The 14,610-nt window shown below is 42.3% G+C and overlaps 1 protein-coding gene across 2 annotated transcripts in view; it reads left to right on the top strand.

Annotated features, from left to right (window-relative positions):
- Nucleotides 1–9,505, top strand: part of Zc3h13 (zinc finger CCCH-type containing 13) — a 69,597-nt gene extending 60,092 nt beyond the window's left edge. The window contains exons 17-19 of one of the 2 annotated variants that reach the window (XM_059273329.1): nt 1,000–1,200; nt 3,468–3,641; nt 8,276–9,505. In XM_059273329.1, the coding sequence (XP_059129312.1) occupies nt 1,000–1,200; nt 3,468–3,641; nt 8,276–8,352 (452 nt within the window). In that variant the 3' untranslated portion in view covers nt 8,353–9,505. The remainder of the gene's footprint in view (nt 1–999; nt 1,201–3,467; nt 3,642–8,275) is intronic. The other variant, XM_059273328.1, reaches the window with a different exon arrangement.
- Nucleotides 9,506–14,610: the final 5,105 nt, after the last annotated feature.

Below are 14,610 nucleotides of genomic sequence, written 5' to 3'. Positions count from 1 at the left end.
CATTAAGAAGAAGATTATAATACATGCATCTATATTCTTTCATCAACACTGCCTGTGAAAGAGTGTCCTAGGGAAAAGCAGAATTGTAAGATTTCTTTTCCAGAGTTTAAGATTTGTATTAATTCGCCCAGAGCCTCACCAAAACCCAGCTGCTTGCCAGTGTCTGGCATGGAAAGTATATGGTACAGGACTTCACAATTGTGATGGCCTGTGCCAACTTTTTAAACAACTTTCAAAAATAGAATTAGTTTAAGTTTCTTTGAAGACAGTTGACAAACTTCCCTTTCTGCAATATGTCCATTCCATGACTATTGTCCTTCCTGTGGTCTGTGCATTGCCTGGCCCACCTGAGTGAATACTGTGAAGCAGTGGATACCCCCTGAGACGCTCTGGGAGCCATCTGTCCCAGTCAGGGTCTCAGTGTGCAACTTTTTAATTTATTTGATTCATTTTTTTTATTTTATTTTATTTTAGTTTTTGAGACAGGATCTCATGTAGCCCAAGCTGACTTCAAATCCCCTATGTAGCTGAGGATGATCTTCACCTTCTGATTCTCCTGCCTGTATCTCCCCAAACCCTGAGGTTATAGGCATTTGCTGCCACACTTATTTTGTTTGTTTTATTTTGTTGTTGTTTTTTTACCATAGGGAGTCATTTTGATTGGTCTGGATATATAAAATAAGCTTACTTCATTTGTCCTTGTATTTCCTAACATAGATGCAGTTTGTCACATCATTTTCAATAGATAATTTCTGTGAGTTAACAGCACTGTATTACTCTTTTATATTCAGTCATTGATATACTTGCTGGAGATGGGCCATATGCCACAGGACATGTGTGACACTCAGAGGGACAGCTCTAGAGAGTCAGTTCTCCTGCCACCATGTGGGTTCCAGGAGTCACTCCGAGGTCGAGGACTCAGCTTCAGGCACACTTACTGCTGAGCCATCTCTTGGTGTAAAATAAAGTCCTGTTCTGTATTCCTTAACTCTTTTACAGATCCATTAGACGTGATAGATGTGGATTGGTCTGGACTTATGCCAAAGCATCCAAAGGAACCAAGAGAGCCTGGGGCTGCGCTCTTAAAGTTCACACCTGGAGCTGTTCTGCTGCGAGTTGGCATTTCTAAAAAGTTGGCAGGTTCTGAGCTGTTTACTAAAGTTAAAGAAACATGTCAGCGACTTCTAGAAAAACCCAAAGGTAACTTCATTTTGCTTTAACTGTGTAACATGTGACATGCTTAATTATCAGTGTGCTCTTGGGAAGCACTCCATTTGGTTGTCTTGTAGACCTTGAGCTCTAGGAATTGTTTGTTACATTATTTCTTAAGTTCAAGAAAGGCTTAATTCTGCAGAAAAAAAAAAGTTGGAAAAGTAAGAAAATGAACTTTCTGTATCAAAAATATTTTTGAGGGCTGATGGTTTAGCATAAGCACAGGACACTGGACTTAATTCCAGCACTGTAGAAAAGAGAAAACACTTTTTACAGACAGTTCGTGTGTCAGAATGCACGGAGGCTTGCTCAGGGCGAAATAAAACAGTTCCATGAAATGAGTAGTTTTTTTCTAAGCAGAGTGTGGGTGACTTGACAACCCTTTATCTAGTAATAAGCAGAGGGATGTACCCAAATGTGAATGTCCAGGTTGAGCCTTAGCAGAGTGGTTTGTGCAGTGGGGAGGGTCTCTAACCTGTCTTCCAGAGAACGCCCCACTTCTCTCCTAATCTCCGTCTGTTTGTGACAGCTGTAGTTGGAATAGTGGTGAACACCACCACTGTCCCTCGTCGGCAGTGAGCAGCAGACTAGTTTCTGCAGGCAAGACAGGAGGACAGTGCCTGGGCTGCAGCAGCTGGGCTCTGACTGTTAGTGTTTAGTCAGAGGATAGTTTATCTGAGTTAGCTTTATGGCTTCTGGTGTTTCGGGCTTGTTCTATAGCTTAGTAATAATTTTGTCAATGAGAGGCTAAGCAGATGCTTAAACAAGGGAAGGGAGGTAAAAAGAGAAAGCAACATTGTTTGACAGTTTTATGTTATGTCCCTAAAAGTTAAAAAAAAAAAAAAAAAGAAATTGGGAAAACCTTTTTTTTTTTGTTATTTTTTTCGAGACAGGGTTTCTCTGTAGCTTTGGATCTTGCTCTGTCTCTGCCTTCTGGGTGCTGGGATTAAAGGTGTACACCACCAGCACCCAGCTGAAAAAAAAATGTTTTTTTTGTTTGTTTGTTTTTTTGGTTTTTGGAGACAGGGTCTCTCTGTAGCTTTGGAGCCTGTCCTGGACTAGCTCTGTAAACCAGGCTGTCCTCGAACTAACAGAGATCCACCTGCCTCTGCCTCCCAAGTACTGGGATTACAGGCGTGCGCCACCACCGCCTGGCCAAAAAAAATGTTTTTAAAGTGTCATGAGTCCATGTCCTTTTTGCTTGTTCCTATAATCAGTAAAATTCTCAATTTTAATACTACTAATAAATTGTTACTGTGAACATTTTGTAATCTGAAAAATGACCTAAGGGTTCTTGCCGTACTCTTTTTTACTTTGGTTAGGTCTGTGGCCCTCAGAAAACAACTCCTATTAACCTCAGTTGTTTGTTTACTTTATCTTGGCTTAACAAAAATTTCCCTTCTCTCTCTCTCTCTCTCTCTCTCTCTCTCTCTCTCTCTCTCTCTCTCTCTCCCTCCCTCCCTCTCTCCCTCTCTCTCTCCCTCTCTCTCTCTCCCTCTCTCCCTCTCTTGCTCTCTCTCTCTCTCTCCCTCCCTCTCTCTCTCTCTCTCCCTCCCTCTCTCTCTCTCTCCCTCCCTCTCTCGCCCTCTCCCTCTCTCTCTCTCTCCCTCCCTCCCTCTCTCGCCCTCTCCCTCTCCCTCTCTCTCTCTCCCTCGCTCTCTCATTCCCGCTCCCCCTCTCCCTCTCCCTCTCCCTCCCCCACTTCCTCCCTTCCTCTTGTCAAGTGTTTTCTCTTTCTCTTGCATGATATGATTTAAAGCTAACTTACTGTATCTTAACACATTGTCCCAGGTGTTTATGTGACTTAAACATTTGGCTAACACCTAACTATGCTCTAAACTGAGGTTGTAGAGGTCACCTTCTCTGCCGTGACTACTTTTGTATCTTACTGTAGAAGAGTCCTGAAATGTAGAACTGTACATGATAGTTAATGCTAGGCCAGACACTGAATTTGATTTAAATGTTCTCACTTGACCTTTCTTTCAAGTCAATAATGAGTGGCCTCATTCTCCCTCTGAAGTCTGCTTTTGATACATCTTAAATTTAAAATAGCATCACACTGTTGTTTTCAGTAAGACTAGCAATGTAACTACATGTTGAAGGTCCTTCACGAGGGACCATTGCTGCTGGCCTTGACAAGTCGTTCACTAAGGTGAACTTCAGGAAGTCAGAGGTTCTAGGAGTATTCGGTTAAGTCAGTGCCAACACTTCCCTCTGTCAGGGAGACTTAACGGATGCTTGTTTTTGATTGAAAGATGCAGAGAGCCTTTTCGAACATGAGCTAGGGGCTCTCAACATGGCTGCTTTACTGCGAAAAGAAGAGCGAGCGAATCTTCTTAGTGACCTGGGACCATGTTGTAAAGCATTGTGTTTCAGACGGGATTCAGCAATCCGGAAGCAGCTTGTGAAGAACGAAAAGGTACCACGTGGTGGGTGGTAGGAATTGTATATTTTTCATCTTAACTGTTTTTGTGAATTTGCTCTCCTGTCTGCCAGACACGTCAAGGAAGAATTCACATTTCATCCTCAGTAGTATTGATGAGTGCTTGTTGTAAATGATAATTGTTACTCCAAACTTCATGCATAAAAAAGTTTATTCATTGTGTGAAATGTTTTTCATTTGATAAAAGCTTCTTGGGAGAAGCAGGCATATCAGAATACATACAGCATTTACTAGAGAATAATAAAAGTGACTTGAAAGTCAGAAAGGAGAGTTACTTTAGATTTGAGAAGGAGATGATGAGAAATTGAAAGAGTCTTAGGCTTTTTAAAGTTGGGAGACTGGGACTGTAGGTGAGTGTGGTGGACATGGGCAGTATGACAGAAGAAAATTGGTCCTGTAAAGTTAGAAAAGCATTACTTACTAAGATTTTACAGGACTAGATAGGAAAACATTGAATTGTCTTCCTTTAATATTGCTATCAATATGAAAAAGAGGCAGATTTGGGGGATTAAATTTACAAATTGAAAATATATGAACTCTTCTCTGAAGATTAAAATGAACACAGATATGAGGAGTGGGAGACATTTTAGAAAGTCAAGTGTGTGGGGCTGGAGAGCTGGCTCAGCAGGTAAGAGCACTTGCTGCTTTCCCAGAGGACCAGAGTTCAGTTCCTAAAACCCATGTTGAGTGGCTCATAGCCACCTATATAACTCCAGCTCTGGGGATCCAGCACCCTCTTCTGCTTCTGTGGGTGTTCTCAGTGCGTGCGTGCGTGCGTGCGTGCGTGTGTGTGTGTGTCTGTGTTTTCCTCTGTTTCCTCCGTCCCTCTGTCTCCCTCCCCCTCTTCTACCCTCTTGTCTGTCTACCTCTCTCTGTCTCTTCCTCCCCACTCTCTCTGTCTGTCTCTCTATCAAATATGTCTGTCTCTCTTCCACACAAATGGACTGGCTCAAAATGACTTTTGAGAAAGTTAATCATTCTCCTTTGTGATTTCTGTTTTGTATATACTTAATATCTCCTCATTCTTCTGCCTAGGTGGCCATCTCTCCTGGCAGTCTTTCTCAACTCAGCATTTCTCTTGAGAGTATTACCACCCCCCATCCCTAAACATGTATGTAGCGAGTCCTCTCTGTAGTTGGGCACTAACAGCGGTCACCATCATCCTTATTTATCAGTTGTAAATGATCACCTGTGTCGTGTTAGGGCTAGTTCCAGTAAGGAGTGCCGGTATCCTCAGGATACTGCCCACTTTGTGTACAAGATATCTCGTGGTACTTGTTGGCTCCTTCCCTAATATATCATTGTGACCCTCAAAAACTATAGCAACCCCTGAAAAATCTCATGGAGAATTGTTTAGAACCTTATACACTGTAATAGAGAGTGCACATAATTAACAAACCATGTGACACATTGTCTTAATAAATGTCTTAATTAACCCATCTACAGAAAGAATTATGAGCGTTCAGATGTCTCAGTATTGAAGACATCAGCACTAGCTGGGCCTGATAGCTCAGGCTTGTGGACACTGCTCAGGAGGATCTTGAGTTGGAGACCAGCCTAAATAGCAACACAAGCTGAAAGAAAGGGACAGAGCTAAAAAAACAGTTTCAAACATGAAATAGCCTTATGAAGAACACTGAGATTAACTTTTTTGTTACTGTAAAATAGAAGTACAGAACTGGATCCTGGGGAAGAGCTAGATTCCACTCCAGTGACAAAAAAATTGAAAAACTGTTAATCACATATTTGACATTGTCTCTTTATAGGAGAATTACTTTGAAATATAAAGCACCTTAGGAAAAATAGGTGGGGAAAGCCACTTAGCTATTGTAAATTACTTTAAATATCCTTTTAGCAAATAAAAGGAAGGAAGTAATAGCAGATTAACAGAGTTGGAGATAGAAGGACATTAGAAAAACAAACGGTGAAACTAAAAGCTGTTTTGTTTTAAAGAAATGAATAGTCTCCTAGCTAAACTGATAGAGAAGAAAACACCAACAAGCAGGAATGAGACTTGCGATGGTGCTGCAGACAGCACAGGTGACAGGAGAGTGGTGGAGGCCGGGGGGTGGCTCCCATGAGAGAGGGCAACCCCAGCACTGAGCACCAGAACAAAAGAAGAAAAGAAAAAGCATCCATATAAAGTTCGGTTTAGTAGCAATGCATAGACTGAGTACTCAGACTACCAAATCGTGTAAGAGGTAATAGAAACCGTAGGTAGCTTTATATCGAGTTTAGTCTAGAGCAGGGGCTGTCAACCCTCCTAATGCTGCGGCCCTTTAATACAGTTCCTCATGTTGTGGTGACCCCCAACCATAACATTATTTTCACTGCTACTTCACAACTGTAATTTACCACTGTTAGGAATCGTAGTGTAAATATTTTTGGAGATAAAAGTTGGTCAAAGGGGTCAAGACCCACAGGTTGAGAACCTCTGGTTTAGATACTTTTAAAAATGAAATTTCTATTCCTGGACAGTCACACTTGCAAATCTGTTAAATAGCTTCAAGAAAAATTAAACAACAAAATGAACACTAATTCTACACAGTGTTTCCGAAAGCTGAAGAAGCAGTAGCTTATGTCTCAGCTCCAGCATTGCACACACACCAAGAAAACTGCTGCTCATCCTCTCTCATGAAGATGGTCCTAATGACACTCAAAAATGTTGAGAAATCAAATCCATATACGAAGTGAATCCTGGGCCACAGTCAAATATGGGTTACCTTGAGAGTGAAAGACTGGCCAGTGTTTTAAAATCATTCATTGTGATCTGGATATCAGACTGAAAAAAAATACATGATCATATCAAGATCATGTCAAGTGATGGTTAAGATTTACTGTTCTCCCCAAGGCTGGTCTGCAGATTTAACAGAATTGTAATAAAAATTCAACCAAGATCTTTTTGTAGAGATGAACAAGCTGATTCTGGAGTTTTAAGGAGTCTGGTCATATCACTTTTACACAAAACAAAACCACTAAAAGTAAATGGGAGATGTTACCTACTCATTTCAAGACTTACTGTGAAAAATGCATTTAATATAGTATGGTATTGGTAAAAGAATATAATCTCAGTTAGATGGAAGCGAGCAGATTCCACAAGTAGACAGGCACAAGTGCAACCAGTTAAAAGGAGCAGAGGAGAGTATAAAATAGTTTTGATTTTTAAAATTATTTCTATTATGAAATAGTCACTCCTTCATAAATTAAGAGACTGATAAGAAAAGGAAAAGACAAATAGTGGGAAACAGCACTTAAAGAATATGCTTCTTAAATATCCCAAATAATGAAGATATTCTGAAGAATTAACAATAAGAAAACAACTCAGTTTTTCCAAATGGTGAAATATTTAAACAGACGTTAGGCCAGTGTGGATAGCATTAAGCACATGAACAGATATGTCTACACTAGCCATTAGGGAATGCAATTTAAGACTGCAGCAAAGTCCTACTAATTACCTATATCAGTTGCCAAAAAGATCTAACCTGTTAAGACTTGACCACACTCCTTCCAAACTGAAACCTCCAGTGTTCTTCATCGGCCAGTAGGTGAACTGTAACACAACCCAGAGAGTAGATAGTCACTATCAACAAAACATAACCAGTTGTTAGCACCTGGGGCAGCATGCATGAATCCAAAGGCATTATGCTGAAGAGAGGAACTAACATCAGTAGGTTAAGCCTGGCCTGTATTTCTGTGACATTCTGGGGAAGGTAAACAATGGGAGACATCAGTGATTGTCAGCATTAGGAGTGAGAACTTGGTGTGAATGCTTCATTAAGTAAACCAGCCCCTGTCTACTCTGATTGTTGCCATGTTTGCATGAGTCTGCATTAAACCTCATAGAAAAGCACATAAAAGTTATTTTTACTCTGCCATATCTTAGGAAATAAAATACTTTTTGAAAGAATGCCAATGTGGTTCAGAAACCATTCGTAGTCATTTGTATTTGGGATCCTAGAAAATAAGAGTAATAGTGTAGTGCTCTTGCCCTTTTCATTACATGTAGCTAGGGGCACAGAACAAAATGTTTGACACTGATTGTCCCATCCAGTGTGGCTTTAGGCTACAGGAGCAGAGACCCACATTATGTCTGAATGAGGAGTAGCTCCTCAACATAGTGGTGACAAGCTGGCCTCTAGAAAATGTGTTCAGTTCTATGGCCCAAGTGCTGTGAGACCAGTAAGGAGTGAAGAATGTTTGGCGTGTGAAGGAAAAATGAGGGGGAAGTTGGGATTCTTCTTTCAGAATGTTCACTTTGCTGGGCAAAAGCAAGATTGAATACAAGTGTTCAGCAGGGACCCCTTGGGAGGAGCAGAGCCTCGGCACACACCGCCTGCTTCGCTCCAGTGCTTGTTTTCTCATTAGAAACGGTGGAGGAAATGCAGTAATTACTTGTTGGGGACTGTTGAGGAGCCCCACTTAGTAAGAGCTAGACAGGGTGCCCTCTGAAGCTTGCTTGCTTGCTTGGTCTTGAGCAGAGTCCTAATTTTGCTTTAACATCAGCAGAGTTCAGAGTCGGTGCTCAGCTAACGTTGGGGTTGGGGTAGAGCTGTCTGTCTGTCTTTCCCACTACGGCCCAGCAGTGTATGTACAGCGTGTGGCTTTTGTTTTCCCAAACAGGGAACTGTGAAGCAGGCGTACACCAACACTCCGATGGTAGACAACGAGCTGCTTCGGCTGAGTCTTCGGTTATTTAAGAGGAAGACCACTTGTCAAGCCCCTGGACAAGAGAAGACTGAGGACAGTAAATTAGCACCCTCCAGTATCCAGCAGGAGCTGTGCGTGTCCTAGGCAAAAGCCTGGGCAGCCCTTTGGTTCAGTCTTAGCAGTGCAGAATCTTTCTTGAAGTGCTTTGTTTGAAAACATTGCTAATTACAGAGACAGAAGACTTATCAGCCACACCAGAGTGAAGAACTTGGACCTTTAGAGACATGAGTTTTGGTTCCTTTAAGATTTTACATTAATTTTTATACAGTACTCTCAGCCAAAATAATGTGAAAGCATCTAGATTTAGTAGTTTCGTCTGTGTCTTCATTAAAATTGAAGATTTTAGGAAAGCAGATCAGTCCTGCTCTTCTAGCTTGTGAATGCTTCCTGTGAAATAAAAGGTTTGTATTCTGGATCGTCATTCAGAAACTGACCTTAGTCCGAAAGGCCGTGTTGATGGGGCCGCTGCACACGCTACTGTGCTGTGTACAGAGCACCACGGAGCCGCCGCCGGGTTTAGGAGTGCGCCTGGAGGCGGTCTCCACCACAGGGGAGCCCGAGGGAGGCTTTTTGTTTTTTCTTTGGAAAATTCTAAAAAAAAAAAAAAAAAAAAAAAAATGCCTGGGATTTTCTACACGTGTGCATTGCTACATTGTCTATTGGAAGTCTTTGGACTCTTGAGTGGGGTTGAGTTGTTCATTATCAAAGACTGTGCTATTTTATTTTTAATAAACATGTGTTCCCTTTCCTTGTTGTAGATTTCCCTTGCTCTTTATTAATCGGACTCCAGACCCCTAGAAACATGTATCATCAGCATTATAGTTCCACGCTTCACGTATTTTCCTCCTTTTGTACTGAGCACTGGACAGCTGCATATGTGTGTGAGGATATTGGAGCGTGTGCTTCACATCCAGCTCTGTAATTCTGGAAGCAAGCTTGTCATCTGAGGGTGAAAGTGTGACCACTACAGCTCAGTGCTGAGCCGCCTCCATCCCCCCCTTACTTTGTAAAATTTACTCCTTTAAAGGTTAAAATACTTCGTTCTCTGTACATCTTTAGCTCGTGAAGTAGACTCTTCGGAGGACTTGGACTGGACTGCAAGTTCAAGAATTTGGGTGGACAATGATACTGAGGTGATAATAAAAGAAACGTTAGAATTTCCTCGTGGCTCTTCGTGGGGTTTTGTTAAAACCACGAGCCTGTGTTGACCGTCTTTGGTCTCATAGTCCCTTCTCTGAAGATTGCACAACGACACTCGGACAACGTGTCTGTTGATCTTGTTCTAGGAATAAGGTGCTTCTCAGTGAGGTCACTGTACACTAAGAGATGAAGGAGGAGCTCTTCACTAAGGCTGAAGCCCAAGGAAGAGTCATCCTCCAACAGAAGATTCTTAAATCCTAAATCATCCTTCCATCTCCTTCAGGTCCTGGACCCAGGTTACACTTGGAACGAATTAAACAGGCACAGGAGACTGCACGTCTGGCTACTTGGGCAGATGGGAGGTTTACACAGCAAAGATATTGTCAGAATTAAATACACCAGTGTTGTTCTTTTGGATAATGGTCATCTTGTCCATCTGGCAGAATTATGATTTTCTCAAGAAGAGAACTGGGGGCATTGTGGCAAGCCAGGACTTACCATTCACTGTAACTCCAGGCTGCCTCCTTGGACTGCTTGTTAGAAGCATACTCTTTGGGGAAGGGCTTGATGGCTGATCCATCCTAGCACTCTAAATTTTGCTTGTCTTTAACAGGCTGGCTAGGAGACTGCTTATCTTTGGGGTATTTTGGAGGCAGCGCTCCCTTAGCTGAATTCTGCTTTGTGTGACTTAATGTCTCCTGAGCAGATGTATTGGTTAATCCTTCATAACATCAATTCTATTTCTTTCAGTTTCTTCTACATCAGTCTCAAGAAACATTTGTTAGGTAGGATATCTACCTAGCACAGGAAATAATCTTATTTTCAAGTAGCTTTGAAACTGCTTCTAAGAAAAATCCACCAGAAGAGCAAGGAGAAAGTAAGCAAATTTCCTGGTGTCATTTTCTCTTTCTGAATTCTCTAAATAAAAACAACAGAAAGTTATGACCTCAGAGAGTGTGTGCCAGCAGGACGCCACTTCCTGATTGTTCTCCAGCATCAAGATTTCAAGTTTAAAAAGAAAGACATCTCACGTCCTAGAACTAATAGCTACCAGGATTGTAGAGCATAACAAAAACTATGGCTTCTTAATTCGTCCACTAATGCTGGGAATATCCTAAATTACTTATTTATGTTAGATGTGGTGGTGCATGCCTTTTAACCCATTACTTGGGAGGCAAAGGTGGGTGGGTGGGTTTCTGTAAGGTCAAGGCCAGCCTGGTCTACATAGCAAGTTTCAGTACAGCCAGGGCTACAAAGACCCACCCCCTCTCTCTCCTTCTTCCTCCCCCCTCTCCCTCTCTTACACACATGCGCGCGCACACACACACATATGGAAACTTTCTGACTGAATAAGCCTGTCTTTGGCTGTAGGGAAAGATTTAGAACAATCCACTTTGCATGAGATAACCGTTTCCATAGCTGTGGAGAACACTATTCAGTCTTGTTTCCAAACTCAGTATTACACAGATGAAATGCTACCCGAGTCTTGTTGGGTGTTATAAAAGCTCAGGACCTAAAGTCCTGGAAACACCTTCCAGTAAGTATGGGCTGTTGTACGGAAAGCTCTCATAAGCTCGTTCCTTTGCTGTAATGGCGCCTCCCAAGTCCAGCTGCTGGTTAGAAAGGACAAGTGTATCTGGAGTGCAAGGTAAGTGAGAGCTGCGTGGTCAAATAATCAAATCAGCTGGTCTGTGGGGCACCCATCCACACCGTGACACTAGCTGACAGCTTTTTAATTTGACGTTTTGCAAGTATGCCTAAGTAGTAACATAATGAAAGGCTGGCCACTGAGCACAGAACATCCTCATCCTGGCCACTGAACGCAGAAGATCCTCATCCTGGCCACTGAACACAGAACATCCTCATCCTGGCCACTGAACACAGAAAATCCTCATCCTGGCCACTGAACACAGAACATCCTCATCCTGGCCACTGAACACAGAAAATCCTCATCCTGGCCACTGAGCACAGAACATCCTCATCCTGGCCACTGAACGCAGAAGATCCTCATCCTGGCCACTGAACACAGAAGATCCTCATCCTGGCCACTGAACACAGAAGATCCTCATCCTGGCCACTGAATACAGATGTTCCTATCCTACCTCACAGCCACATTGGGAATTCTGTGGAACATTGAGTCTGTAGAACATCCCGCTTTGTTCCTTGCTGTCCATTGAGTGAAGCAGCTGGGATACATTGACCGTTGACGATGCTTTAGAACCTCAGGAAGGAGCTGCCAGCAGAACCCATGCTGCTTTTTTTAAAGGTAGATGGGGTTTGAGAGATGGCTCAGCCATTAATAAACAGTGCTTGCTGTTCCTTCCAGCACCTACATATGGGACTCACAACTACCTAGAACTCCAACTTCAGGGGATATGATGCCCCTGCATGTACCTGCACTCATGTGCACAGACACATGCAAACGTAATTAAATAAATCTTTAAAAGGTATGTGGTGCTGGGAATATAGCTCATAGGTAGAACACTTGCTTAGTTGCTTGGTGTAGGTTCCCAGCTCCTTTAAAAGTCTATGTAATAAAGGTCCTTTATTCACTGGTCTTCTAGCATTTTCCATATGAGTATTTTGGATGTAGTGATGTACTCTATTCTGAAGGCAATGTAAGTTTTTGTTCAGTAACTTTCTATATAAAACTGTAGACAAAATCTCCCAACTGTAGGGTTACTTCATCAAATTCAGATTATCATATTGTCTTGGTATGCACTTTTGTGGACTTGTCAGTTTGAGTGGCTTAGGCAAACTGGGATGACTTTTAAATCATAGTGCTTATAAGGAAGGGCTGAGGAACTGGGGTTCACTGACATCTGCACCAGGACGGCTTTCTCTGGTGTATGACTGAGATGCTAACTGGTGTTGCTCAGCACCAGGGTAGGGAGTAATGCTTGGAGAGGAGGTCTGAAACAGTGCTGTTCCGGAATGTTCTACCGTGGTGGTATATGTGCTGACTGATACAGTAGCCTCGTGTGAATGTGACTGACACTTGAAACATAACACGTCAACAGGAACTGAGTTTTTGCCTTCTTGTTTGACACAGCCAGCTCGGTCCTGCTACCTGCAAGTAAATGTGAACATTTTCTCCAAAGCCCTTGCTGTAACCTTACTGCTGTTTGGTCGATTGTCGGTTACGGCCAGGGATACTGCGTGTTTACCACAGGAAGGCTTTCAGAGTAAGTGTTACTAAATTTAGGCCCGGTGTTACTGAAATAGGACAAAATGCCACTGTACAGATAACTGGTCTTACAATGTAGGGACTGGGAAGCTGGGAAGCACAGCGTGGGGTAATGGAGTGATAAGAGAGATTGGGCATGTTCTAAAAGGCAAGCAGAAGAGAAGTGGATATGTGGCCAGGTAAGGACGAGTCTAAGGCATGGGTAGCTGGGCATGGTGGTACACACCTTTACTCCTAGCACTCGGGAGGCAGGCTAATCTCTATGACTTCTAGGCCAGCCTGGTCTACATAGGAAGTTCCAAGATAGCCAAGGCTACATAGTGACACCCTGTCTCAATAGAATTTTTTCAATAAAATAAAACAAGTATATTCATAAGTTACATTACAAGATAATATATTTAAGTATTCCAGTTAAAGACAGTAATTAATAAAGGCAGAAAAGTAACTCTGTGTTGCTTATAAGATATGAGAGAACATGTTTGAAAGTAACTGGAGAAAAAAGATGGATAGACATAAAAGGAAAGTATGCTAATATCAATTGTCTCTTTCATGTTCATTGCTGCGGTGGTTGCTAAGTGCTGGTTTCTAGTTCTATCATTTCTCCCCCATGTGCCAGAATTCTCCTTCAGCAGCTCTCCGTAGCCATTTCTTCTTCATTCTTAGCAGTGTGAACTCATGGGTTTCTGTTTTGTAGGCTGTAATGTATTACTGTCACTGCTTGTTTGCTCTAAATACCCAGGTTTGGGGTGCAAACTCAACTGAGTGTATGTTTGACAATACTAGTAATATTTAGTGTTGCTTTGGGGCCTGTGCTTCTGGTGATTCTTGTGTGTATATATACTACACTTAGATTTAGTCATCTTTACTGACAAAATAAAGTTTCAGGATCTGAGTTTCCACCTTCCAATCCAGAGACAAGTCTTGTTTGCTCCTGCCAGTTTCTGGGAGTCATTGTTTCGCTTATAGTCTTTAACTGAGTTTTAGGAACAGGCTGTCTGGGTGTCCCTGTGACCCAGCCTGGGCTATAGATTATGCTTGGGCACTTGTGACCCACCATCATTCCACAGACCCAAAGGGCAAGGGCTTATCAAAGGCCTCATCCTTGGACTGTCAGTGCCTGTATTTCTGCCTTCCCTAAGAACATCTCAACTTCTGATTAGCTCTTCAGTTGCCCTTTCAGATTTTGGAATGATGTGTAGGTAAAATCGGCCCCAGATGCCAGGTTCCCTTTGGATTTGGGGCTTCTCCAGAAATTCCGAACTGTCTTACTGACTTCCAGTATCCAAGCAGCATTTCAGTCTTCTCTGGTACCCACTCTAAGGACTGTTCTCAGTCTGTCACCCATTCCTTCATTTCATTCTCTGTGTCTCATTGCCTTGCTCAGGGTGGTTTTTTTTTTTTTTTTTTTTTTTTTTTTTTTTTTTTTTTTTTGGTAACTTCTAGGCTCATAGATTTTCCTTCCCATTTTTCTTCTTTTGTAGTATTTTTCCATTATCTGGTATTTTTTTTCTGAATTAAATGATATTGAATGATTTGCAATACCATGCCTTGCAGGAAATCCAGCCCATGGTTGCCTTCCATAATTCATTGCTGTACCGTCTCAGCTGATGCCACAGAGACCTGCTGGCTCCTAGTGTGGTCCCTGCTTTGTGCAGCCCAGCCTCCTCTTCCTACCTGAACCCGCCCAAGTCCAGGAAGACTTCTATAGCTCATCTTGCTTCTTTGCCCCTAACCGTTCCAAATAAGGGACATTTCCCGTCCTTTTGACTATCGACAATAGTATCTGTCTCCTAGTTTCACGGAAATAGAACTTCGGTGTTTATCTAGTCTTTTTGTTTGCTTGTGTACACTTGTTAGTGGGGGGAACAAACAAATTTGGGCAGCATTTTAGTACTGAAGTCCTTGCCATGCTAACTGTAAT

Source organism: Peromyscus eremicus, chromosome 9, assembly GCF_949786415.1.
Source record: "Peromyscus eremicus chromosome 9, PerEre_H2_v1, whole genome shotgun sequence".
Classification (NCBI taxonomy): Eukaryota; Metazoa; Chordata; class Mammalia; order Rodentia; family Cricetidae; genus Peromyscus; species Peromyscus eremicus.
The sequence above is the reverse complement of the archived record's forward strand: the minus strand, read 5'-3'. Positions and strand labels throughout refer to the sequence as shown.